We start from the raw sequence: 24,727 nt of genomic DNA, 5'->3' as shown, positions 1-24,727 counted from the left end.
CTATTACTTTTAGTAAAAATTTTGTAGGTATTATATCAAGTGGGCTGGAGGACACTCTCATTTGTGATATTGTTTTTAAAAGCTCAGACAAGTCGATGGGATAAAACTGGTTAAAACTCTGATGTTGCTGGTGAGGAACCTCTGAGTAAGAGGCCACGGGGGTAATAGAGGCTCTGATTGACACCACCTTATTGGTAAAATAAGATAAAAACAATTCACAGTCATCATTACTTCCAGCTGAGGCACAAGGAGTTGGGTTTACCAGCTGATCCACAGTCTTAAACAGAAACCTGGGATTGTGTTTATGTGTAGTAATGAGTTCAGAAAAATAGTGTGTTCTCGCATCCTTAACCATGTTATTGTAGTTAATTAATAAATCTTTCAGACTGAGGTAATGGACTTGGAGACTGGATTTTTTCCATCTGCGCTCTGCTTTCCTGCATTCCCTTTTTAGGCTGCGAATGCTGTCATTTATCCAGGGTTGCTTACTAGCTTTAGACGTAGGCCTAACCTTTAGAGGAGCAGTAATATTTAGTGACGACAAGCAGATATGATTGAAGTGATCGACCAGATTATTGGTGTTAGAATCAGACAGGTGTTGGCTTTGGCTCTGAAAGAATGCGCAAAACTTTGAAACACTTTGTTCATTAAAGATGCGAGAACACACGGAGCTTGGTGAAGCGGCATGAGTAACAGGCGAATTGCAGCTAAAAACAATACATCTGTGGTCAGATATGGTCATGTCCACCAATTCCACAGAGGAAATTCTGACACCCAGGGTAAAAACCAAGTCCAGTGTATGACCAGTTAAAAACATAAAATCCAGATTTGCAGACAAGATAAAATCATTTAAGATAAAAGTCTTACTTGACAGAGATCTCACATTGAAGAGAGCCATTTTAAATGTGTTTGTTCTGGGTGCTGGAGTTGGTGCAGTTGTCCTAATCCTTAAGAGATTACTAATATTTCTGTGTGGGATGTGCACATTTCGGTTTACTGGTGTATGTGTGATGATGACAGGAATAGAAGTCTTTGGAACAACGCTGGGAGCAGATGGCTTTACATGCCAGCAGGTGGAGACAGTTGTTTGTGGCAGTGAGGCAGAGTTCTGTTCAGTGAGCGGTGGTGTGTCCAGGTGTGCTGCATGAATAATTAGTCATTCACGTAAATCATGTGTGGACCGCACCACATGCTGTATGTGAGCAGCTAACATTTCTGAGCCCTGTTTGTTTGGGTGAAGTCCGTCTGTCTTAAAAAGAGGCATTCTTTACCAGAAAATATTAAAATTATCCACATAAAACACACGGTGAGCCCAGCAGGCGGACTGGAGCCAGTCGTGGAGGCCAAGGACTCTACTGAAGCGGCCAGCACCGCGACCAACTGTGGGAATGGGACCAGAGATAAAAACGGACTTTCCACACTGCTTTAAAAAGTTAAAAAGACGGTTAAAATCTGATTTTGTCAGCTCAGACTGCTGAAGAGCTGTGTCATTTGTTCCGACATGGACTATCACTCTTGTGATGGAGGACGGGAGCGACGGCATTAGGACCTGGAGTTTTTTTAAAATGTCAGCCGTGGTGGCACCGGGGAAGCAGTGAGTGGTAGCGTTAAAGAAATGGATGTTTCTGGTTATGGAGTCACCAATTATTAGTGTGGTTGGGGAGAAAAGAGGACGAGGAGATGCCGGTTGTGGGGTTCCAGAGCAGGACTGAGCAGAATCTGCTTCAACACTGCGTGCGGAGTGAGGATGGAGTGTGTGAGCTGCCGAGTGTTGTGTTGGAGTAGCAGTAACACACCTGAGAGAAGGGCTACCTGACGGTGCAGGGTAGAGACGGCCTCCTTCAGGATCCTACGTCGGGAAGCGGAGGTTTTTGACCGGGATGACGGCAGCTGATCAAGCCCAGCGGCAGACCGGCGGCCCAGCGCGGGAGGAGATCCGTATCAGGGAGACTCGGAGCCGCAGGTGCATCCGCTGGTTGGACCGGACTATCGTCAGACAGGGCTGCATAGCGGTTGGAGATAGGCCGATGTCCGGAGGAGAGGCAGCCCCATCCGAGCCTCTCTTGCAGCCACGGACCACCACTTCAGCCCAGGTTGACTGATGCTTCAGAGTCGAGAAGGAGGAAAGCCTGGGAAGGCTAGAGGGGTCCCATAACATGGTGTCCTGGATGTTAGCGGTTGCGCTAAGAGAAACAATCTGTTTGGCTTGTACTGAAGCCACATCCATAAAGCCAGTCAGCAGGGAATCTTTCTCTTTGAGTTCCTCTGAAAGTCGTCGGATGTCTTCCATAATGTCAGAAATCTTCTTGTACGCTTTCTTAAGGAGTGTGCAGTCCTCATGGGGCAGAGTTATCTCGGCTAGCATAGTCACCGGAGCTTTGTTGTGATCAGTAGCGTTGATCGCGTTTTTACGGTCATCTAGCTTAAAATCCATGTCGGATGACTAAAATCCCTAACCCACGTAAAACTTAAGTTAAAAACTTAAGTTAAATAAAAAGGATATAAAAAATGTAACGAAAAGGTGTGGATTAAAACTGGATAAGAGTCCGGTTTAAGACGGAGCTTCCGACAGGTAGCTACAGACGCCAATGCATGCGCAGAGTGCAGATTACGTCATCAATTACGTCAGCGATCTTGTGACTTACCCGTGATTAAGGCTATACTTAGAATCATTTATCCTCATTGATGAACCCCACAAAGGATATTATAGCGTTTAAAAGCATTATTTGGAGGTGCATGCAATTCTCGGGAGGTATGCAAAACTCGCATAACACCGGATATTCCCATAACGTGCGGAGACATGGCGAGTAGCAGTTACCCGCTTAAAACACATTTCTGAGGACCCCTCTCCATTTTTCTAAGATGACTTGCCATCAGGTTCAAGCAACTGGTTTTGTTTCTGGTTTGGAACCCTTAGGTCTTGTTTATTACATCCATGTGTAATGTCAACTACTGACGTAACAACGCTTTTGTTTTTCTTTTTTGCGATATGACGGAGGGGAAATGAAACAAAGTTGGACTTATTTTAAAAACCTAAAAGATCCGGGGCTTTTGACAAAACATTCAGGGCTTAAGCCTAATTGCGCCGCCTGTGTCCTTCAGCTGAGCTTCTGCCTGCATTACTGCATCGACTGCCCTCCACTTCCTCCCTGTCCTCACCACAATCCCTGCACCACCCTTGATCTGCATGTGTTCTCATGTCCGTGCCACCATGAATTCCTGTCTGACTGAGCTGAATGGAAGCCTGAGCTTGTTGCTATTCCCATACAGCCCAATACTACTCAAGCTGCGTGGAAAGCCCAGCCATCTGCGAAAATAGCTGCTCACCTTTTGCCCAAAGCCCTCCGCTGCCGCCGAGGGAACTTCATAGATAGGCAGAGGCCAGAGGGTTCTTGGGAGGATTTCATGCAGGTAGACCCAGGCCCATAGCTCTCAGCCAGCCCTCCAGGTCAGCGCCGGTAGCCTTGATGGAGTCCATGTCCTTCAGGCTCCAGTTGAAGACCTTCCCAAGACTCTTCACAGGTTTCTCTGTGATGGACGGGATCTGGTCCTTTTCCAACTTGAAGTGGAACTTGTCAGTGACAGTGCATGATAAGGGTTTCATGAGAACGAGACAACAAGATATTTTAACACTGTGGAAGAAATATTCCATGTTAAATTACAGGAGTGGGGAGTCTTGGGGTCCTCCCCCAGAAAAGTTTGAGCATTCATTTTACTGCATTCTTCTGAAATTTTCTGCACCAATTTATGAAATGTACAAAATTGAACAAAATTATAAATGCAACACTTTTGTTTTAGCCTATGAGGGGGATGGATTATCTCAACACAGGAGAAGTGCTCATTAAACAGATTTTGACAGATTTGTGAACAATAGTTGAGAGAAATACGTCTTTTGTGTACATAGAGAGTCTTAGATCTTTGAGTTCAGCTCATGATGAATGAGCGCAAAAACAAAAGTGTTGCGTTTCTAATTCAGTGTATTTAAAAATATAATGGATAATGTCGTAGTAATATTTTTTGGACATTGCACTTTGTTTCTTCTATATTTACATTGCATTTTTTTTTAATTGTGCAATAAATTTTCTCAAATAATTTTAATTTGCAATTTAACATTTTGTTGTTGCTATTTTGCTTAAACAAATGCTTTCAAAAATGAAATGACTATCGTACTTTCATACTTTAAATAACATTTTGAATGGACCATAAATTACACTGTGGTATTTCTACTTAAACAATCTGAATACTTCTTCCACTACTGCTTACTTGTTATCTGTGCAAAATTATTATCTGCAAAGTAAAAAAAAAGATTTTGGAGAATTGAGTAATATTTAGCAAGGGCATCTGTACTTTTACTGAAATACAAGGTTTGTGTACTTCGTCCACCACTGCTGATAATAAACACAAGTTTTGAAGAAAATGTCATCTGTTGAAAGCGGAACGAAAAGCTCCCGCACTTCTGCTGTCGGAACTTAACAGTGTGACATCCGGCGGAAGTAAACAATACCAGCTCCAGCGTTAGCGGCATGTAAGGAGTTATTGTAGTCGTAGTGTCGCTAATTATTTAATTTCTAATTAAGCAGCAATGTCTTCAGTTGAGAGTTTGAGAGAGTTTGTCAACGAGCGACTAACTGCTGCTGCTGAAGAAATATTCAGAGTTTTTAAAAACACTATCGTCGAGTACGAGGAAGAGATCGATCGTCAGCGCAGACTGCTGGATATCGTTTGGAAACCCGATTTAAAGTTACACAGGATAGGTGAGGAAACATTCATGATATAAGTTACACAAAAGAGAGGCGATCGATTTATGTACGTTCAATTAAGCGTGTCTGCATTTTGTTCTTTATCATCACCATAATAGGAGTTAGTGATGGCCTTGTGGATAAGACACTTTGGTGTGAGAGATGCGGGTTCAACTCCCCATTGTGACACATCCACCAATGTGTCCCTGAGAAGACAATAAACCCCTAGTTTCTCCAGAGCTGTGCGACCTATATATAGCAACTGTAAGTCGCTTTGGATAAAAGCGTCAGCTAAATGAATGAATGAAATGTGGTAACGTTGGAATGTTCCTTTTGTTTACTGTCCCTCCAGAGCTCTCACAGCAACATGTCTGTAAGGAGGAGGAGGTTCTGGCTGACCAGCAGCTCTGGATTCAGGAGAGGATCCCCGGTCTGGACCAGGAGGACCCACAGCCTCCACAGGTTAAAGAGGAACAGGAGGAACTCTGTACCAGTCAGGAGGGAGAGCAGCTTGTAGTGAAGCAGGAGACTGACACCTTTATGTTGACTCCTACTTATGAGGAAAGTGACCACAGTGAAGCAGAACTGAAAAGTGACCACCAGCTCCTCTCTCACAACTGTCATGTAGCTGAGAGCCAAGATCAGAAAGGAGGCGAGCATGAAGACTCAGGATCAACTAGAGATGCAGAGCCAAAACTAAAGAATCAAGATCACAACAGCAGAAGCCCCAGAAACAATGTACACAAGTCTACCATGTCAGAGGTTCACCATAATCCTCACACAGGTAAAAAGTCTTTCACATGTGACACATGTGGAAAAGGTTTTCAGTACAAATCAGATTTTCAGACACACCTGAGAATTCACACAGGTGAAAAGCCGTATTCTTGCAAAACATGTGGGAAATCTTTTAGCCGGAGGAGTCACTTGAATGTCCACATGAGAACCCACACAGGTGAGAAGCCGTATTCCTGCAAAACATGTGGGAAATCTTTTAGTGAGAGGGGTCACTTAAAACTCCACATGAGAACCCACACAGGTGAGAGACCGTACCTTTGCAAGACCTGTGGTAAAATATTCCGTGACCCTTCAACATTGAAAAACCATCTGAGAACCCACACAGGTGAGAAGCCGTATTCTTGCAAAACATGTGGGAATTCTTTTAGCCGGAATTGTTACTTGAAACTTCACATGAGAACCCACACAGGTGAGAAGCCATATTCTTGCAAAACATGTGGGAAATCTTTTAGCCGGAGGAGTCACTTGAATGTCCACATAAGAACCCACACAGGTGAGAAGCCGTATTCTTGCAAAACATGCGGGAAGTCTTTTAGCCGGAGGAGTCACTTGAATGTCCACATGAAAACCCACACAGTTGAAAAGCTGTATTCTTGTGAAACATGTGGAAAAGATTTCAGAGTTGGTGGTCAATTGAAAATCCACATAAGAAGAAAACATGGTAGCACTTTACAATAACTACACACTATAAAGCATTAGTTAAGTATTAGTAAATACAGAATTCATCATTTATAAAGCATTGTTCATATCTTAATAAACATTAGTAAGTCATTCATAAACACAGTTCTAAATGTGTTATTCTTTATTATCTACACCAGTGGTCGGCAATTGGCGGCCCGTGGGCCAGAACTGGCCTATCCAGATTGCTTTGATAGCAGAAAAATAAAAAATAAATAAATTGATGACTAATACTGAAATAGATCTCAGTCATGACAGCTACAGTTACTCACATAATCACTTATAATCATTTAATCATTTAAGAGGACTTAAATGATTGTGCCTCCCAAAAAAAAGTGCAAGAACGTTTTCTTTTACACCAGTGCTTCATGTTGAGTTTATTGAGAGCTTTTACTTTGAAATGTTCTGAAGGACATCCGAAAGAGTCTCTGGCTTACTTGACACAGCTCTGCAAAAGCCATCACTAAATGTGTGATTGGATTCCCCTGAATTGAATGAAAATTAGTGTCCATAGATTTATAAATGCAGATCAAACGCTGGGACGCACATACACTGCAGCACAAGCTTTATTGTGAAAAAGTGTCCTTATAGGCTAATCAATTTGTTTGACAAGGGGGAAAAAAAGTCAGCCAGATTTTGGAATTGAACTTAAAACTCCTCCAACGGGAGTCCCGCACTTTACCAACTGAGCTAAACATGCTCATGAATATCTAAGGCTTTGAAATAATTTGACTGAAATAATGTTATGGCCCGCCATGTAACAGCTGGAAAAAAATTTGGCCCGATGTCAGACTTATTTGCTGACCCCTGATTTACACACTATGAAGCAGTTGTTAAGTATTAGTACATTTTTAATTCATCATTTATAAACCATTGTTCTTATGTTAATACACATTAGTAAGTCATTTATAACCATAGTTATACAAATTGTATTCTTTCTTAATAAGCTCATCTATAATGTGCTTAATAATTGTATTTTCATACTTATATATATATATATATACATGATCGGTTCACTATAAATAAAGTATTATTTTAATGACAAACCATTTATATATGAGTTCTTAATGGTTCATAAGATCATTTGGAAAGTTAAAAAAAATTATTACATAACTGCCTTTTTTTTTTATACTTTCCCGAGAAAGAATATAAACAATCTCAGCATGACTCGTAAATCTACTAGTGGCAAAGCCCAAAGGACTACCCGAAGATGCCCCAGCTAAAGTTGCTGGTGGCGTGAAAAAGCCTCACTGTTACAGGCCCGGTACTGAATTCCTGAGACAGATCATCTGTAACTAAGAGCTCATTAATGATGTGCCTAATTATTGTATTACATAAAAAGTATTATTCCAGTTAGAGATCCCCAATGGTCAGATTATAACTTGAAGCCTGCGTGTGTTCCATGATTAGACCTATGTTGCAAAAATACTGTATGGGTCTGTGTACCATACCAGTACAACTGTAGTATGGAGATGACATTAAAATATGAAATGTATAAAGTCATCTCAGTGGTAAACATAGACTCCTTCCATTTTGTTTTGCACATTTTGAGTCTATTTCTGAAGCTTGTCTGCACAGACAGCTGTTTAAGTCACACAAGTATCCCGCTGTATTTTATTTGACCAGAACAACATATTACTTATTCATCAAACGGGCAAGAAGTTCTTTGCAGACCCTATTATGCGGAAGAAAGTCACATAAGGACTGTTCTTTCCAGGATTCAAACCCAGACCTCTTGAATGTGGGGCGCTGTTCTACCGTATGGTTGTGTGCAATGGAAAGTAATTACCTATTACTAAACGTCTCTTTTGTTGTCGACTTCCGTTGTGGTTCTCTTCCATTGCGGCTTTTTGTGTTGTGGCTTTTGTATTCGTGTTGTGGCTTTTTGTATTCGTGTTGTGGTTTTTTGTATTCATGTTGTGGCTTTTTGTATTCTTGTTTTTGTATTCGTTTTGTGGCTTTTTATATTTGTGTTGTGGCTTTTGTATTTGTGTTGTGGCTTTTTATATTTGTGTTGTGGCTTTTGTATTTGTGTTGTGGCTTTTTGTGTTTCCGTTGTGGCTTTTGTATTCGTGTTGTGGCTTTCGTATTTGACCTCTGGGCCACCGTAGTTAACACCCCCTTAGTGTTGTTTTTGGAGAGAATGTTCCAGCTGCAGCCTGCAAACAAACGTGACGGAAGTTGACCTTCCATATATGGTTTGTCCCAGAAGCCACCGCGTACAAAACGTATAGCTGTTAAATAAACAGTGTCTATTGTGTTGCTGTGCAGCCTCCGGTAACGTTACTGAGACCCATCGGCACCATGGTCGGCACTTGCGGAGCTTCTCATCTCCGAACACTTTTTCAAGTTCTGTTGTTGGCCTCTAAAGAATGAAACGGTTTGCATTTGCAACTATACTGTACGTCAGCCGAGATTAACATCACCACATTTTGCGTGGTGTCTTCTGGGACAAACCATATTCAGAAGGTCAACTTCCGTCAGGTCTGCGGGCTGCAGCTGGACCTGCGCTGTGTTCGAAAAGTCTTTTTTGCTTAGGAAGGTTCCTAACTGAGTGAAGTGAACCGGAAGTATTTCAGTGGCAGCCATGATAAGAGCTGTTCGAATTCTCTAAAAGCTAAAGAAAGGTGCCTCAATGCTTCCTTTCATATCTCCTTTAGCATAGGTTACACCTGACCATGCTTTATGAAAGGAAAGGAGAGAATGCCGGCCCACATTTCCAACATTTAAAGCGACGCGTGTTCTCAATCTCAAATGATGAAATCCATTGACCGTAGTTAGCAAGATCCTTGCAATACAGACACACATTATGATACTTTAATAAGAATCACAATTAACTTCTTTCTTTTGGTTTGTTTTCTTTTGGCTTATTTGCAGCCTACTGTTTCAACGCCATTTTCTAGAAAGTGTTTTCTACAATAAAAAAAATAAATCACCAACCATGACGGATAAAGGATGTTGATCACCATGGAAGTTACCAGTGGCTATTAAGCCTTTTCTCTCTTATGCCATAACTCTAATATGCATACTTAAACTGTCAACAGTAGGCCTGAGACCCATGTGAGCTCTTCTAACGTTATAAAAGTGAGGATAATGTTGCAGCGTGTAACCTCTCGTTATGTACTGCAGCCATCAGCAATATCATTAATTAATTTTACTTCAGTCACAGATCAAGCTGGATGACCTCTAGGCGTTTCCCACACACTGATTTATTTGTGGCGGCCTGCCACATCAATGCTGATTTTCGATTGATTTTGTTACTATTTAAAATGGGTAAAAATCGTATTTGATAAGAGCGCCGCACAGCGCATATATTCTCTCAGCATCTCCTCTCGCCCTGTCGCTCTCTCTCTCTCTCTCTCTCTCTCTCTCTCCCTCTCGCTCTCTCTCTCGCTCCCTCTCTCTCTCTCTCTCTCTCTCGGCACAGTTACGCTATCATTCTGTGGGAAACACTGTATTTACATACAATTGGGATTCATGTTGATAAATACGCATATGGGTGAGCAGGAGGGTGAGTGTGAGCAAGCATTCTCAATGTGACAACCTCGTCCATTATTTAGTGACTGGTAGCCAACACTTTCTGCCTTTTTGCTATCTTGGTTATGAAGTAATATTTTCTACCGTGTTGTCCACCTTTAGATGGTCTGCATTGCAACAACACGGGGCGCAGTGTCAAAGATGCGTTTTTTGTAGTCCATCTTCATAACATTGTAGTTTCATCACGGCAGGTAACGTCAGTAACATCCGCCGTCACATAATTACGTCGCCTAGAAAAGAGCAGTCGGATTCTCTTAGACCCGTCGTCCTCTTTTCCAAAGTCCTTACGGATTCTCCTTCACATCTCTTGACCTCGATGGAAAACGTCATGAGGTCAAGGAAAGGTGGTCAGGAAAGGAGATTTTTGTGACTTTTCAGATGCAGCCTATGTCTCCTCCTTACCATAGACTGTAGCCCACATAAAAAATACAGGCCTTAAAGCAGCGCTATTTTGACCCTCGGCGCATCCACTAATCTCTCTACAGTGTGCGCTCACTTTAGCGCCAGACCACATCGAGGAAGAACAGAGAGAAGCGGGCTAAGACGCAGTTGGAAAAACGAGATCACACGGGCCCAGAAGGGGGAGTCCTAAGTGTAAAAACACCATCACTCAGGATTTTTGAATGCCGCCATTTGCCAAAGGAGTTTTTTCCCCCTGGAAACTCCGGTGAGTAACGTTAGTATCCTTTAGGAGAGAGTTAAAAGTGTAGCGTGATGCTAGCTTAAATGGGTGGGATAAAACCATATACTGTAGATTAAAAGCAGTCGAGAATATTGCACGATGTCGTGAACAGTTTGACAGTATTTTGTTGTGTCATGGTTTCAAACTAATCTCTGGAGGTACTTTTGGATGTGTAAGCACATGTAGTACCTTAAGAGGTATTTTTATTTACAGTATTTATGATAATACATGTTAAAGTTGTCTCCTTGCCTAAAATGTGTAAACTCTGTTCAGTGTTTTTTGGTTGTAATTTAATGTAATGTAATGCTGTGATATGGATAAATTTAATCAATTCATAGTAGTGATGTCTTGCTTAAATGCTACCTGGTAAAGTCTTTGGTATAACAATGTAAAACTTAAGAAGAGTCCCTAGACAACAGGGTGATGATATTGAGTTTTGACAAAAGGGATGAGATGTTATTTGAAGAACATTGACTGTGATGATTTATCTGATTTATTCTGCACTATAACGTTATGTGCAGCCTGGATTGTAGCTTAGTGGTGAACTCTTCACTGGATGCAGATGGTGAGCCAGTCCCAGAGATGATTCACCCTGTATGATGAGATCGGACCGCAGTGTGGCCAGCTGCTTCGGATCCCATTCAACAGGACTGACACATCAGATTACAGGACACTGGCAGATAAGAAAGATCTACCACAAATTCATTACCCTTCCTGGGCAGAGATACAAATAACTGAAAGACATTGTATACTTTTTAAAATTGTATTTTTTATGAAAGAGCTCTTCTTATTCTGGGGATTGTTTCAAACATGGTTGGTGCACTACCTGCCTACTGTTCTTTAATCACACAGTCTATTTCTTACCCCTAAACTACTCCTCAGAACATAGTTTGGTAAGTTAGCAGAAGTGATACACTAGTGTTAAATATTTTACACCTGTCTTTAGTATTCAAAAACTATGCTACAGGGCTTTCTCCAGTACGTTGAAGTATGACGCTAAGGGGCTCCCAAGTGTGTTATAAAGTGACATCAAGGAGTCTTGACCATTAGTCCGTATGTGACGACATGGGAGTGAGAACGGGTTAGATTTGTAAATGGTTAATTTATTATCAACAATTGTACAGTTTATGCAGCAATGGTTTATGAAAGAAGGGCTGAAAGACATTTTGTAATAAATAATAAGTTCTGTATCCCATTGTGTTGTCAGTTTCCTTTTTCTGTTCAGAAGATAACTGATTGTTACAATATCATTTGTAAATGCTTTGAAAGGCATAGATAGTACTCTCTTTAGATGAGCTCACTCAAAAACTAGAAATTGCTTTGTTACTACCTGAATTAATCATGAAATACTTTAACAAATGTTTAGAGAATATCTATTGCCTTTAAATTTCATTTGTAAATGCTTAAGGACATATAGACAGGCCTCAGTTTAGATGAGCTCACGCAAAATACTTTACTAACCATTACTAACAACCAGAATTAATCATGAATTGCAGTATTATTAAGTGTCAAAAAACATCTATGAAGACGCACAATTAGACCATTTCTAAATAATTACATGTCATGTCATGTCAAGTTAGCGGTTCCTCAAAGCACTAGGGGAGTGGGGATGGGGGGAGTAAGATTGGTGTCCTTCAACAGACCATCCAGACCATCCAAGCATCCAGCTTTGCTGGTCCCATCACAGCAGATTTCTGGAAGGCCAGGTCTTGGGAGTTTTGTTGAGGAGTTCAGAGAAACGGTACCAGGCCTGTAATGGTGAGGCTTTTACCCAGTAAAGTTAGCTGGGGCATCTTTCGGGTAGCCTTAGTAGCATCCTTTGGGCTTTGCCACTAGTAGATTTACGAGTTATGCTGAGATTGTTTATATTCTTTCTTGGGAAAGTATCAAAAAAAGGGCAGTTATGTAATAATTTTTAAAAACATTACAAATAAACTTATGAACCATTAAGAAATATAAAAATGGTGTCATTAATGTCATTAAAATAATACTTAATTTTTAAATAGTGAACCGATCATGTATAAAGTGTGAATATACAATTATTAAGCACATTATAGATGAGCTTATTAAGAAAGAATACATGTATAACTATGTTTATAAATGACTTACTAATGTGTATTAACATAAGAACAATGGTTTATAAATGAATTAAAAATGTACTAATACTTAACAACTGCTTCATAGTATGTAGATAATAAAGAATGACTTACTAATGTGTATTAATATATGAACAATGCTTTAGAAATGATGAATTCCGTATTTACTAATACTTAACTAATGCTTTATAGTGTGTAGTTATTATAAAGTGCTACCAAGAACACACAGGTGAGAAGCTGTAGATTTGCACAAAAAGATGTGTTGATGTGTCTGAATTGACACGAAACAGAAGGCAGCATACAGACAAGTAATAATGTGGGAGATTATTCAGTTCTAGAGGTTTGTGGTCAAAACAAAAAGAACATCAAAAAAGCCCAGCAGAGGATGTACTTCCTACAGCAGTTCAGCCTGCCAAAGTCAGTAATGGTGCACTTCTACACCGCCATCATTGAGTCCATCCTCACCTCCATCACCATCTGGTACGCTGCTGCCACTGCCAGGGACAAGGGCAGGCTGCAGCGTATCATTTGCTCTGCTGAGAAGGTCATCAGCTGCAATCTTCCATCACTTCAGGACCTGTACGCCTCCAGGACTCTGAGGCCAGCAGGAAAGATTCCGGCCAACCCCTCCCTCCCGGACACAGACTGTTTCAAACACTCCACTCTGGCAGGGGGCTGCGGTCCATCAGCACCAAAACTTCACGCCACATGAACAGTTTCTTCCCATCTGCAGCTGGTCTCATCAACAAGGCCTGGGTCAGTTCAGTTTAAAAGATGTATAACCTCACAGTTCTGTAGCAGGTGCGTCTTTGTATTTATATACACTACCGTCCAAAAGTTTGAGGTCTCAGAAACTTCCTTGTTTTCAAAAGAAAAACACAGTTTTTGTCCATTACAAATACATCAAGTTGATCATAAATACAGTGTAGACATTGTTAATGTTGTAAATCACTATTGTAGCTGTAAATGGCTGATTTGTAATAGAATATTTACAGAGGTGTATAGTGGCTCATTATCAGCAATGGCACGTTGTGTTTAGGAGCATTAAACACTTAATTTCCTGCGTTCTGGAGACATTTTCTGCTCCAATTTATGGTGGAAATGACTTTTTTTTATATAAAGAGAAACAAAAAAGTCAGCTGGCAGAAACAGAATATAATGTCGTAATCAGCAGCACCTGGGTTTTGTAGTTACTTTTTTTGGACGGTGCATTTTTTTATTGTGCAAATAAACCTTTCTCAAAGCATTTTCATTTGTTAACATTTCTTTGTGCAAGAATTTTTTTAGGACATTTTTAACAATTGCCTTTAAAAAGTGGTCCCCACTGTAAATGATACCTATGGCTTTTGTACCTTACTTTAGTATTTCCTTCTATGCCACTTTCTACTTCTACTCCACCACATCTCAGAGAGAAAGATTGTAGATTTTACTTCACTACATTTATCTGACAGCTTCAGTTACTAGTTACTTTACAAATTAAAACTTTTACACACAAACATAAACAAATATGAAGTTTTGTTATAAATTAAACTGCTAAAAAACCTTTTACAAGTATTAATAATTAGGTAATTAACAGAACTTTAATTGACTATTTTGCTGATCGCTTTTAAATTTTGTCATGTCAGCAACCACTGAAAAGAACGTCTCGGGTTACGTATGTAACCCTTGTTCCCCGAGAAGGGGAACGAGACACTGCGTCGGTGACGACACTATGGGAACGCCTCTGGGCGTGGCAGGGCTGAACTATGAATGAAACTCCAATCCTATTGGTGTTACTAGAACGGTAGTGTGTGACGGCGTAACCGGAGGGGGTATATAAGCACGCCGGCACATAGGACACATTAGCCCTTTCTATGAAGCTAGGCACTTCTAGCGCTTCTAGAAGCACTGCCAGGTCCCAGGTGGGAACCCTGGAACGAGTCATGGGTCTCATCCTCCGGGCTCCACGGAGGAAGCGCACGACCAGTGGAAGCCTCCCCAAGGGCCCATCACTGAGAGGGGCGTGGAATGCTGCAATGGCAGCCACATACACTTTGAGCGTGGACGGGGAGAGGCCAGCGGAGAAACGGTGCTGGAGGAACTCCAGTATCACAATTACCGAGCAGGTAACTGCGTCCACCGCCCGTTCTCTGCACCAGGTGGTGAACACATTCCAGTTTAGGCTGTACATCCTTCTCGTGGACGGGGCTCTGGAGCTGAGCAGCGTCTCGACTGCTCCTGTCGTCAGGCCCCTCAGGGGCCAGACCCATAGCTGCCACAGGGCGGGGTTCAGGTGAAAGATCCGGCCCTCCGCCTGGTAGAGCAGGTCTCTCCTCAGAGGGACCTGCCAGAGTGATATTAAATCCGAGAACCATACTCGTGCCGGCCAAAACGGGGCTACTAGTAGTAGACTGACGCCGTCCTGGCGGACCCGCTCCAGAACCCCCGGGAGCAGAGCGACTGGGGGAAACGCATACAGACGCAGCCTCGGCCACGTCTGCACCATGGCATCCAGCCATAGCGGGGCTGGGGGCGAGAGGGAGAAACACAGGGGACAGTGCGCCGTCTCTTGGGACGCAAACAAGTCCACGTCTATGGGGCCGAACTCTTCGCATAATAACTCCACCACCTCGGGGTGGAGTCTCCATTCCCCGGGCCTCAGCCCCTGTCTCGACAGCAGGTCTTCTCCTTGATTCTGGGTCCCAGGGATGTACATCGCTCTGAGGGACAGCAGTCTCTGCTGGGACCACAGGAGGCTCTGATGTGCCAGTTTGCATAATGGGCTCGAGCGCAGAACCCTTGGTGATTCAAATAGGCCACTACTGCCGTATTGTCGGTTCTGACAAGGATGTGGCGACCGCGGAGGGCGGGCACAAAACTCCTCAGAGCTCTGAAAACCGCCAACATTTCCAGGCAATTTATGTGCCAAGAGAAATGATGCTCCTCCCAGGAGCCTCTCGCGAAGCGGCCGTCCATGACCGCGCCCCATCCCGTGAGTGAGGCGTCTGTTGAAATAATTGTTTGGCGACAGATCGCTCCCAACACAGGACCTTGGGATAGGAGCCAAGATTTCCTCCATACAGACAGGGAACGAAGGCATCCGCTTGTAACCCGTATCAGATGGAGCGGATTTCCCCTCGGGGAGAATCCCTTGGATTTTAGCCACCACTGCAGGGCTCTCATGTGCAGTAGTCTGGAAGGTATTATACTGGACGCTGCTGCCAGAAGACCCAACACCCTCTGAAAGTGTTTTACAGTGATAGCGCGGCCTAACTGCACTCTGGTCACTAAGGATAAAATGGACTCGATGCGTGCGGGAGACAGGTGGGCCCACATCGTCGTTGAGTCCCACACCACCCCTAGGAACGCAGTCCATTGGGCGGGTGTCAGCACGCTCTTCTTCGTGTTGAGCCGCAGCCCCAAACGCTGAAGATGGGCGAGGACGACATCTCGATGCCGAACCGCTAACTATCGAGACTGGGCCAGGACGAGCCAGTCGTCGATGTAGTTCACTATGCGGATGCCCTGGAGCCTCAACGGAGCCAGAACTGCATCCATGCATTTGGTGAACGTGCAGGGAGATAGTGCTAGGCCGAACGGAAGAACCCGATACTGGTAAGCCGTGCCCCCGAAGGCGAACCTCAGGAACTTCCTGTGAGAGGGACGGATGGAGATGTGGAAATAAGCGTCTTGCAGATCTATCGTGACAAACCAATCCTCGGATTGGATGTGACTGATGATGGCTGGGATGGTAAGCATCCTGAACCTGAATCTCCTCAGGACCTCTTCCCCCAGGCCCGCCGAGACTGAATGACGGTCCTCAGATCCGTCTTCCCGGGGGGCTGTGGGCGAGAGCGCCGTCTTGCGTCCCAGGTTGGTTGAGGGGGATCCCGTGAAGCGACGCTCTGCTTCTGGCTGTGGCGGTAGGTGCTGGATGAAGACTGCGTCCGCCTTTCCTGAGCCGTCGCGGCCCTGGAGTCTGACCGGCGGGGGAGAACACAATTTTGGCGTGCTGGAACCTGTTGACGACAGCATCCACTGCTTCGCCAAACAGGCCAGAAGGTGAGAGGGGCGCATCCAGGAGAAAAGCCCTCTCCTTCCCCTGGATGCCCGATAGGTTGAGCCACAGATGGCGCTCCGTAGCCACCAAAGCCGCCATGAATCGCCCGATGGAACGGGCCGTTTCCTTGGTCACACGGAGAGCCAAGTCCGTCGCTCTACGGAGCTCCGTCAGGTCCTCCTCAGAGGGACCTCCCCCTACATCACAGTCCCGAAGGAGATCGGCCTGGTATGCCTGCAAGACAGCCATCGTGTGCAGGCTGGCACCAGCTCGACCCGCTGCCATGTAGGCCTTGCCCACCAAATCGGACGTCATCCGACATGGCTTGGTGGGGAGCGCCGGCGTCCGGAGGGATGAGGCGAGGTTGGGAGAGAGGTAGCTAGCCAGTTCCTCCTCCACTCGTGGCATCGCTCCATAGCCGTGCTGTCTGATCTCACGTTGCCGTAGTCCAGCCGGGGGGACGTAGACAGCCGCACAGAGAAGGGTTTGTTCCATGATTTTTTAATCCGGAAAAAATGGTAGGGGCCGACGCGGGTGTGGCGCTCGGTGTTGCAGAAACCGCTCGTCTAGTTTGCTGCCCACCGATGGCTGCTGCACCACCTGTGGCCAATCAATGTGCAGCTTGGCCACAGCCTGCGTCACCACTTCTAACAACTCTTCGTATCTTGGCGAGGGCTGATGACGTTCGGTTTAGAAAGAAGCTAATGTGTCCTATGTGCCGGCGTGCTTATATACCCCCTCCGGTTACGCCGTCACACACTACCGTTCTAGTAATACCAATAGGATTGGAGTAGTATCATTCATAGTTCAGCCCTGCCATGCACAGAGGCTTTCCCATAGTGTCATCACCGACGCAGTTCGAGTTCCCTCGAAGGGGAACCATAATTCTTTTTACTTTTAATACTTACATAGCCTATTTTTAAAAGTAGGTACTTTTTGAACTTCGACTCAAGTAGAAATTTAAATTGAAGTTAAAAGAAGCTTCTATTAATATTTAGCAAGGGTATCTGTACTGAAGTACGGGATTTGTGTACTTCGTCCGCCACTGCTGATCATAAACAAGTTTTTAATAAAAAGTCATTCAGTTGAAAGCAGAAAGAAAAGCTCCCGCACTTCTGCTGTCAGAACTTAATAATGTGACATTTGGCGGAAGTAAACAAAACAATTGCAAGCGATAGCAGGCAGCATACTGAATTCGCTGGAAGTTATTGTAGTCGTAGCTCCGCTCATTATTTAATTTGTAATGAAGCAACAATGTCTTCAGTTGAGAGCTTGTCAACGAGCGACTAACTGCTGCTGCAGAAGAAATATTCAGAGTTTTTAAAAACACTATCGTCGAGTACGAGGAAGAGATCGATCGTCAGCACAGACTGCTGGATATCGTTTGGAAACCCGATGTAAAGTTAACACAGGATAGGTGAGTAAAGATTCATTATAAAAGGTACACGAAACAGAGATCGATCGATTTGCGTTTAAATATATTTTGGTACTCATTTCCTCACGTGTCTGCATTTCTTTCTTTCCCATCACAGTAGTAAGGTTAGCCTGTTCCTTTTGTTCTCTGTCCCTCCAGAGCTCCCACAGCATCATGTCTGTAAGGAGGAGGAGGTTCTGGCTGACCAGCAGCTCTGGATTCAGGAGAGGATCCCCGGTCTGGACCAGGAGGACCCACAGCCTCCACAGGTTAAAGAGCAACAGCAGAAGCCCCAGAAACAATGTACACAAGTCTACCATGTCAGAGGTTCACCATGATCCTCACACAGGTATAAACTCTTTCACATGTGACACACGTGGAAAAGGTTTTCAGTACAAGTCAGATTTTCAGACACACCTGAGAATTCACACAGGTGAGAAGCCGTATTCTTGCAAAACATGTGGGAAATCTTTCAGTGAGAGGGGTGTCTTAAAAAAACATAACAGCGTCCACACAGGTGAGAAGCTGTATGCATGTGAAATATGTGGAAATTTATTTTTGCGAGAGGGGTCACTTGAAACTACACATGAGAACCCACACTGTTGAGAAGCCGAATTCATGTGAAATATGTGGGAAATCTTTTAGCCAGAGGGGTTACTTGAAACTACACATGAGAACCCACACAGGTGAGAAGCCGTACCTTTGCAAGACCTGTGGGACAAGATTCGGTGACACTTCAACATTAAGAACACATAAGAGAACCCACACAGGTGAGAAGCCGTACCTTTGCAATACCTGTGGTAAAAGATTCCGTGTCACTTCAACATTTAAAAACCATAGGAGAACCCATACGGGTGAGAAGCCATATTCTTGCAAAACATGTGGGAAATCTTTTAGCTGGAGGAAAGTCTTGAAAGTCCACATGAGAACCCACACTGGTGAGAAGCTGTAGCTTTGTGAGTCCTGCAAGACAAGATTCAGTGACACTTTTGCATTTAAAAAACATGAGATCCCACACAGGTGAGATGCCATATTCTTGTGGCACATGTGGGAAAGCGGAGTCAGAGTAAGTGGTCAATTGAAAATCCACATTCCATCCATCACTTAGGGGTGTACTCACTTTTTTTCCAGCAGTTTAGACATTAATGGCTGTGTGATGTGTTATTTTGAGGGGACAGCAAATTTATACTGTTAGACTAGCTGTACACTCACTACTTTACACTGTAGCAAAGTGTCATTTCTTCAGTGTTGTCACATGAAATATAATAAAATATTTACAAAAATGTGAGCGATTTACTCACTTTAGTGAAATACTGTATACACTACTGTTTAAAGGTTTGGGGTCTCAGAAACTTCCTTGTTTTCACAGTTTTTGTCAATTACAAATACATCAAATTGATCAGAAATGATGTGTAGACATTGTTTATGTAAATGACTATTGTAGCTGTAAACACCTGTTTTGTAATGGCAGAGGCGTACAGAGGCTCATTACCAGCAACCAGCCCTGAGCTCACAATTTTCAACACAAAAACGTTTCCAGGCACGCATTAATGTCACAGTTAATATCATGGGACATTTATGCTGCAAAACAAAACAAAATGAGTTAAAAAGTTGACAGGTCAGACAGGAAACTCTGCAGTGGTATCACAATTCAACTTTTAGCGTCTGAAAGGTTTAGATGCTCTGATGGAGCTCCGAATTGATCAGGAGGACGACGGCTTTACTCCAAACAGTGCGTCTGTATGACCTTAGACTGTGTGTGTGAGACTGTTTGGATGTGTAGAAGAACACATCATATTACTTAACATTAGATCCTGGGGATCTAATATCTCGTGTAACCTGTATAATCTCTGTTACCCTGTTCTTGGTTTTCCCTGAGTCACTAACTCTGTTTGTCTGTCTGTCTCTGCCCAGGTTCACTCACCCTCGTCCTCTGTCAAGTCAGCTGGGCTCGCTCACCTGCCCTCTCCCCTCAGACTTCTTCCAGGCCGTCCTCCCGGCTCTCCCTCGTGCCTCCCCAGTCAGCCTGCCACCACACTCCTCCACCAACCCCCTGATCAGTTCTCCAGTGCCTCCTCTCTTCCTCGGCCCACAGTGGCTCTGGTCTCAGTCTCCTCGGTTCCCCGTGCATGCGTTTCCCCGGCATCCACCTCTCCCTCAACTCCAGTGCCTCAACCCCTTCTTTCCCCTAATAAAACCTATTAATCTCGAGCGTAGCATTTAGGTCCACTCTGTCCACACGACAACAGTTTTCTATGCTACTAGTTTCAAGTATATATTTATGACATAGTTTCATTAATAACTTGTTTATTTTTCACAAGGCAAATCTTTTCAATTCTTTTGGTGTTATTGGAATAACACTTCACAAATCTTCACACTAAATTGTGGCATTGGGCTACAGGCATAATTCAAATAAATGTTATTTAAATACTTCATTATTGTTGCTATTATATTACATTTACCATACACACAAACTTAGTTTCACATTTGAGGGAGGGCTGTCTATATTATGTAAGGATCAATCAACAAACTAATAGAATGGAGAGTTATTAGATGAGGAGCCATACCATAGGCCTACTCTTCAAGGCGCTTTTTCATGGAGTGGTCAATTTTGAGACTTTGGTCTTTTTTTCTTCTTTTACTCTAATGGAAATAAAACTTCAAGAATACTCCTTTAGATGGTGTTGGTTTTAAGCCTAATAACCTATTTTCATCTGTAGATTTATTCTATATTACCCAAAACAAGCTTATCTGCATATTTACAAAGCACATTTCAGAGGAAATACTCTTGATGTCAGTCATTAACTGGGGAAGTTCTGTGGTGATATGCTTTATTTATTTTGTTTACCCCATTCACCTGCAGTGACTTGTCAAATGTGTGCAAATTGGCGCATTTTAATTAGTTAACGCCTTATTTGGCGATTGTGATGACGTCATTAGACACAAATGTTACTGTGTTCACCTGTAGTGTCTCCATCAGTACAGTAGGTTGTATGGCCATGAGATATTGTCTTACCTAAACTTCAGCTAACTTATTACACTAGCTCAGCTCATGAGTCATGCATTAGCAAGACATGGGCCTATATTGTCTTCTGTTTAATTAGCGGTAAACTGGAGGCACTGGTAGTTTAGTCTTTTGTTTATCACCACTCACCTCCACAAAAGCCAAGAAAAAACTGCTGGGACAAAAGCTGGAGGGGCTGCTGTCTGTCTGTGAGCTGCGCTCTAGTTGCGCAGTGAGATGCGGAGCAAGAGAGAGAGAGAGAGAGAGAGTGCATCGGAACTCCAGCTCATCTTCCGACGTGATAGCCTATTTAAATTTTTTCCCCCCAGTAAATATATTTGTTTCACAGGGAATCTGTTGCAAACAGGAATAAATATACTGTATAGGCCTATTCATTTATTTTTTTTAAAAAGCATCCCAGAAAAAAGGGCACTTTCTCTTGAAGAAAAAGGGCAGGTGCTGAAGCCCCTTTTGATGTCTATGTGTGCACGTGCCTGGTTATATGTATTAGATCATGTGCTGGGCCACATGGAGGTTGCTTCGGGGGGATGTGGCCAGCAGCCGCCAATTCAATGGTGCTGCTGTAGACTTTTCGTTCTGCAGGGGAGGGGCATAGGGGGGTCCAGGGCCCCTATTGCCCCCCCCAAAAAACCCGCCACAGGACCTGCCGATTCTAATTTTGGCTGATTCCGATTTTATTTATTTCTAAGAACTATAACTGACAGCATACACATTTATTGGAAAAATCTATTTTTATTAGGATCCTCATCAGCACCAGTATAAATGTTAGCTATTCTCACTGGTCTCAAGAGAATGGTCATAATGAAACACTGATTATAAAATAACATTTTCACTGGTAGGAGCTGAAAATAAATTGCACACCATTTTATTTCTACTTAATTCTCCAATTTATTTGTGTTTAATCACAAAATACAGTAATCTGCTACACCTGTTTGTCTCTCTCTTTCTGCTCTGACTTTATTTGTCAGCAGTTTTATTTAAAAGAACGCGTTTTGTATCTTTTCACCCGCGATTCCGTTTTCACAGTGGCATGAGCCGCGTGTGGAGGAGGCTTGTTGTTAATTACCGATAGAGACCACCCCCAGCAAGCAATTTCACGGTTAAAAGATGTCTAAACATAGCCCAGACGTCTAGGCTAAAACAGGGCTGAATTTGGGCTATCAGTGAAAGTTTGGCAAACGTCTAACCATAGCCCAAAAATAGTCTAGTCATCAATTAGACCAGTATTGAACACATATAGACGTCTAATAGACATTGAAAATGGGTCTAGGCTAAAACAAGGTTGAATTTGGGCTGTCAGTGCAAAGTTAATAGATGTCTAACCATAGCCCAAGAATAGACCAAATACACAGGTTTTGAATGACTACATATCTACCTCTAATAGACAACAGAATAGTGGCTAAAGGAGTTTATTTACTCAAACATAACAGGTTCTCATAAATGGCAATCCATCCAAACAAATTAAATATAAAGATTTAATTAAGAAAAAGGATCACAACATAGACAACTTAAGATAATACAACATGATGAAAATATAAAGGAATTATTGATAAACTATTATTATAAATACAAAACAGTTTATACGAAAATACAAACAATTTTAACAACATGCAGTAATAAAAACATAAATAATGACAAAAAAAAACAAATGGGTTGCTACATCCAAATCTAGATCTTCATCTAAGCTGCTACTTGTTGCAGTAAGAGCATCAGATGGGTCTCTCGGTTGGTGCCAGTCTCTCGGGTTAATGGGATCCATAACTGTTGAATATGTAAGAATATGAATATAAGTAAACATTATAAGTGACCATGTTCACCGGTTTGTTAAGACATGACTACTATCAACAAACATACTATCTATATCTTTTAATTATTATTCTAATGAAGGTAACCCCCCCTATAAGGTATTTTTCTTTTTAATTTAAAAGCTCTTATTTATTACTGATCCATTTATCTCTATGGAACAGGTCACATGTTTTAGCCATCATGTTGTATTAGAACAACCAAATAGACAATTGGAAAAACTTTTATTCTTTTGAGAGAGCTATGTGCTGTGAATGTAAGTGTTCTGTTCTGTTCTGTTGCTGACTGTATGCTGGATAATTTGCAATATATATTTAGTGTCATAAGTCAATAAGTCATATTTTCATATCATAATGATCTAGTGAGTAAAATATATGTGTGGCTTTCATAAGAAATTATAATAGTTAAGGTTGTACATGTTTGATGTTCACCCCCTCTGAATTCAGATAATATAATGTAAGAGTTTTTAAGGGCATGAGGAAACCCGTGGGTATCATGGAGCAACTTTAAGTTACACTTGTATGCAGCATGTTAAGCTAACCACGTGCCTTACTCTACACTGTTACCCGCTGAAATGTCCCGGTTCCTACACGTTAACAAATAATTTAGATAAATAATGAAGACATGTCAAACAAAGACACAGATACTTACAAGACCAGTAAATGAATTTTCGCTTCCAGTGTTCTTAAAACTCTCGCCCGTTGCTCGCTGAAAGGCCGAAATCGTAACGTATCCCTCGTTTAAAAATGGCGGATATATTTAACTGATGTATACTAACTTTCAAGTCTGGTGTTACCAGTAAGTTAGTCATGTCTCAGTAGGGCTACAGCTGTCATCTAGCGGTTGAAAATAGTAATTGCATTTTGTTTTAAATTAAAATGAAAGTTAATGCAGTGAACGTTACAGCAAAAATAAAGACAGTTTAAATGTTTCTAACGTTTACTTCCATTTGATACGATATCACGCACCTCAACAGCTGCATGGGTGAAAACTAACTTTCATGTAACCAATTTGGTCTGAAACAGGGCTACAGCCAAGCCGTTGATATTAGACCACTAATTGCCTCTATTTCGCTGGGTGGGCTAAAAGCAGACTACACGTAGCCTGTCCAAATCAGAGCTAAATCGTGGCTACAGATAGACCATGTCAATTTAATGACACTTAATATCTTGTAGATATTACTGACATTGCAAAAATAATGGGACCATCTTACGTGCTGCCAGGGCAGAAATCACTATTAATCATTTTTGACCATTTTGACTAAAAGTGGGCAACAAATAGCCGGTCTGTCTACGAGCTAAATCGTGTCTAGGCACAGGCTGCACGTAAATCATGTGTTAGAAATTAAACTAAAAAAATTAGTAATCACTGTAGACAGGGACGTGCACAGGGGGGTTGCTCTGGTTGCCCGGGCAACTGCCCGTTTGCCTTTCCTGACTCAAGTTGCCCTTCCGACTCGCCCTTCCGAGAAAAAAAAATAAAATAAAAAAATAATCGCGATCGCAAAGCCTCATTCACTTCCATTCAGGCACCGAAAGTGAAAGTCAGTAGGGGAAGGGCAAACTCTGTTTAAGTGGCTGCACTGCTGCAGCGCTGCCTGCACGTCAGTCGATTCTGTTCCCTACCGGAATTCCTGTTTCCTTCCTTTATGCAATCATACTACAACAAATCATGCGTAGTTTTGCCCAGTTACCATACATGATACGTACCAACAGAAGTGAATACGAGCTAGAAGCGCAACTGAATGTACGGGAAGCCAAAAGGTTAAAAAAGGATTGTATTTTTTTCCGAAATCTAAGCGTTTTTTTATTTAATATTTTATTAGAAGCGAGTTTTCCCCATCTGTCAATTCAATCTAGATTATTTATTTTCAAATAAAAAAAAAAAGGAAAAAAAATAAAAAATAATAATGATTAAAA

General features: G+C 42.5%; 2 protein-coding genes and 1 long non-coding RNA gene across 7 annotated transcripts in view; all 3 read left to right on the top strand.

Moving 5' to 3' along the window:
• The window catches only part of LOC123969209 (zinc finger protein 2 homolog), a 118,983-nt gene that overhangs the window by 37,738 nt on the left and 56,518 nt on the right, over window positions 1–24,727 (top strand). For all 3 annotated transcript variants that reach the window (XM_046046389.1, XM_046046397.1, XM_046046381.1), the window contains one exon: window positions 18,140–18,249. In XM_046046389.1, coding sequence (XP_045902345.1) covers window positions 18,140–18,249 — 110 coding nt within the window. The remainder of the gene's footprint in view (window positions 1–18,139; window positions 18,250–24,727) is intronic.
• LOC123969255 (zinc finger protein 664-like) overlaps window positions 4,506–24,727 on the top strand; it is a 21,803-nt gene continuing 1,581 nt past the window's right edge. Inside the window, exons 1-3 of one of the 3 annotated variants that reach the window (XM_046046494.1) lie at window positions 4,506–4,754; window positions 5,092–5,607; window positions 5,860–6,828. In XM_046046494.1, coding sequence (XP_045902450.1) covers window positions 4,583–4,754; window positions 5,092–5,607; window positions 5,860–6,212 — 1,041 coding nt within the window. In that variant the 5' untranslated portion in view covers window positions 4,506–4,582 and the 3' untranslated portion in view covers window positions 6,213–6,828. Of the gene's footprint in view, window positions 4,755–5,091; window positions 6,829–24,727 lie in introns of those variants that run through there. The other 2 variants (XM_046046487.1, XM_046046477.1) reach the window with 2 other exon arrangements.
• On the top strand, window positions 9,701–11,626 carry LOC123969283. The gene is made up of 2 exons (XR_006824708.1): window positions 9,701–10,416; window positions 10,953–11,626. It is a non-coding gene; the product is annotated as an uncharacterized LOC123969283 (long non-coding RNA).

Source organism: Micropterus dolomieu, linkage group LG01 (genome assembly GCF_021292245.1).
Source record: "Micropterus dolomieu isolate WLL.071019.BEF.003 ecotype Adirondacks linkage group LG01, ASM2129224v1, whole genome shotgun sequence".
Classification (NCBI taxonomy): Eukaryota; Metazoa; Chordata; class Actinopteri; order Centrarchiformes; family Centrarchidae; genus Micropterus; species Micropterus dolomieu.
Note: the sequence above shows the minus strand (reverse complement) of the source record. Positions and strands in the feature narration are given on the sequence as shown.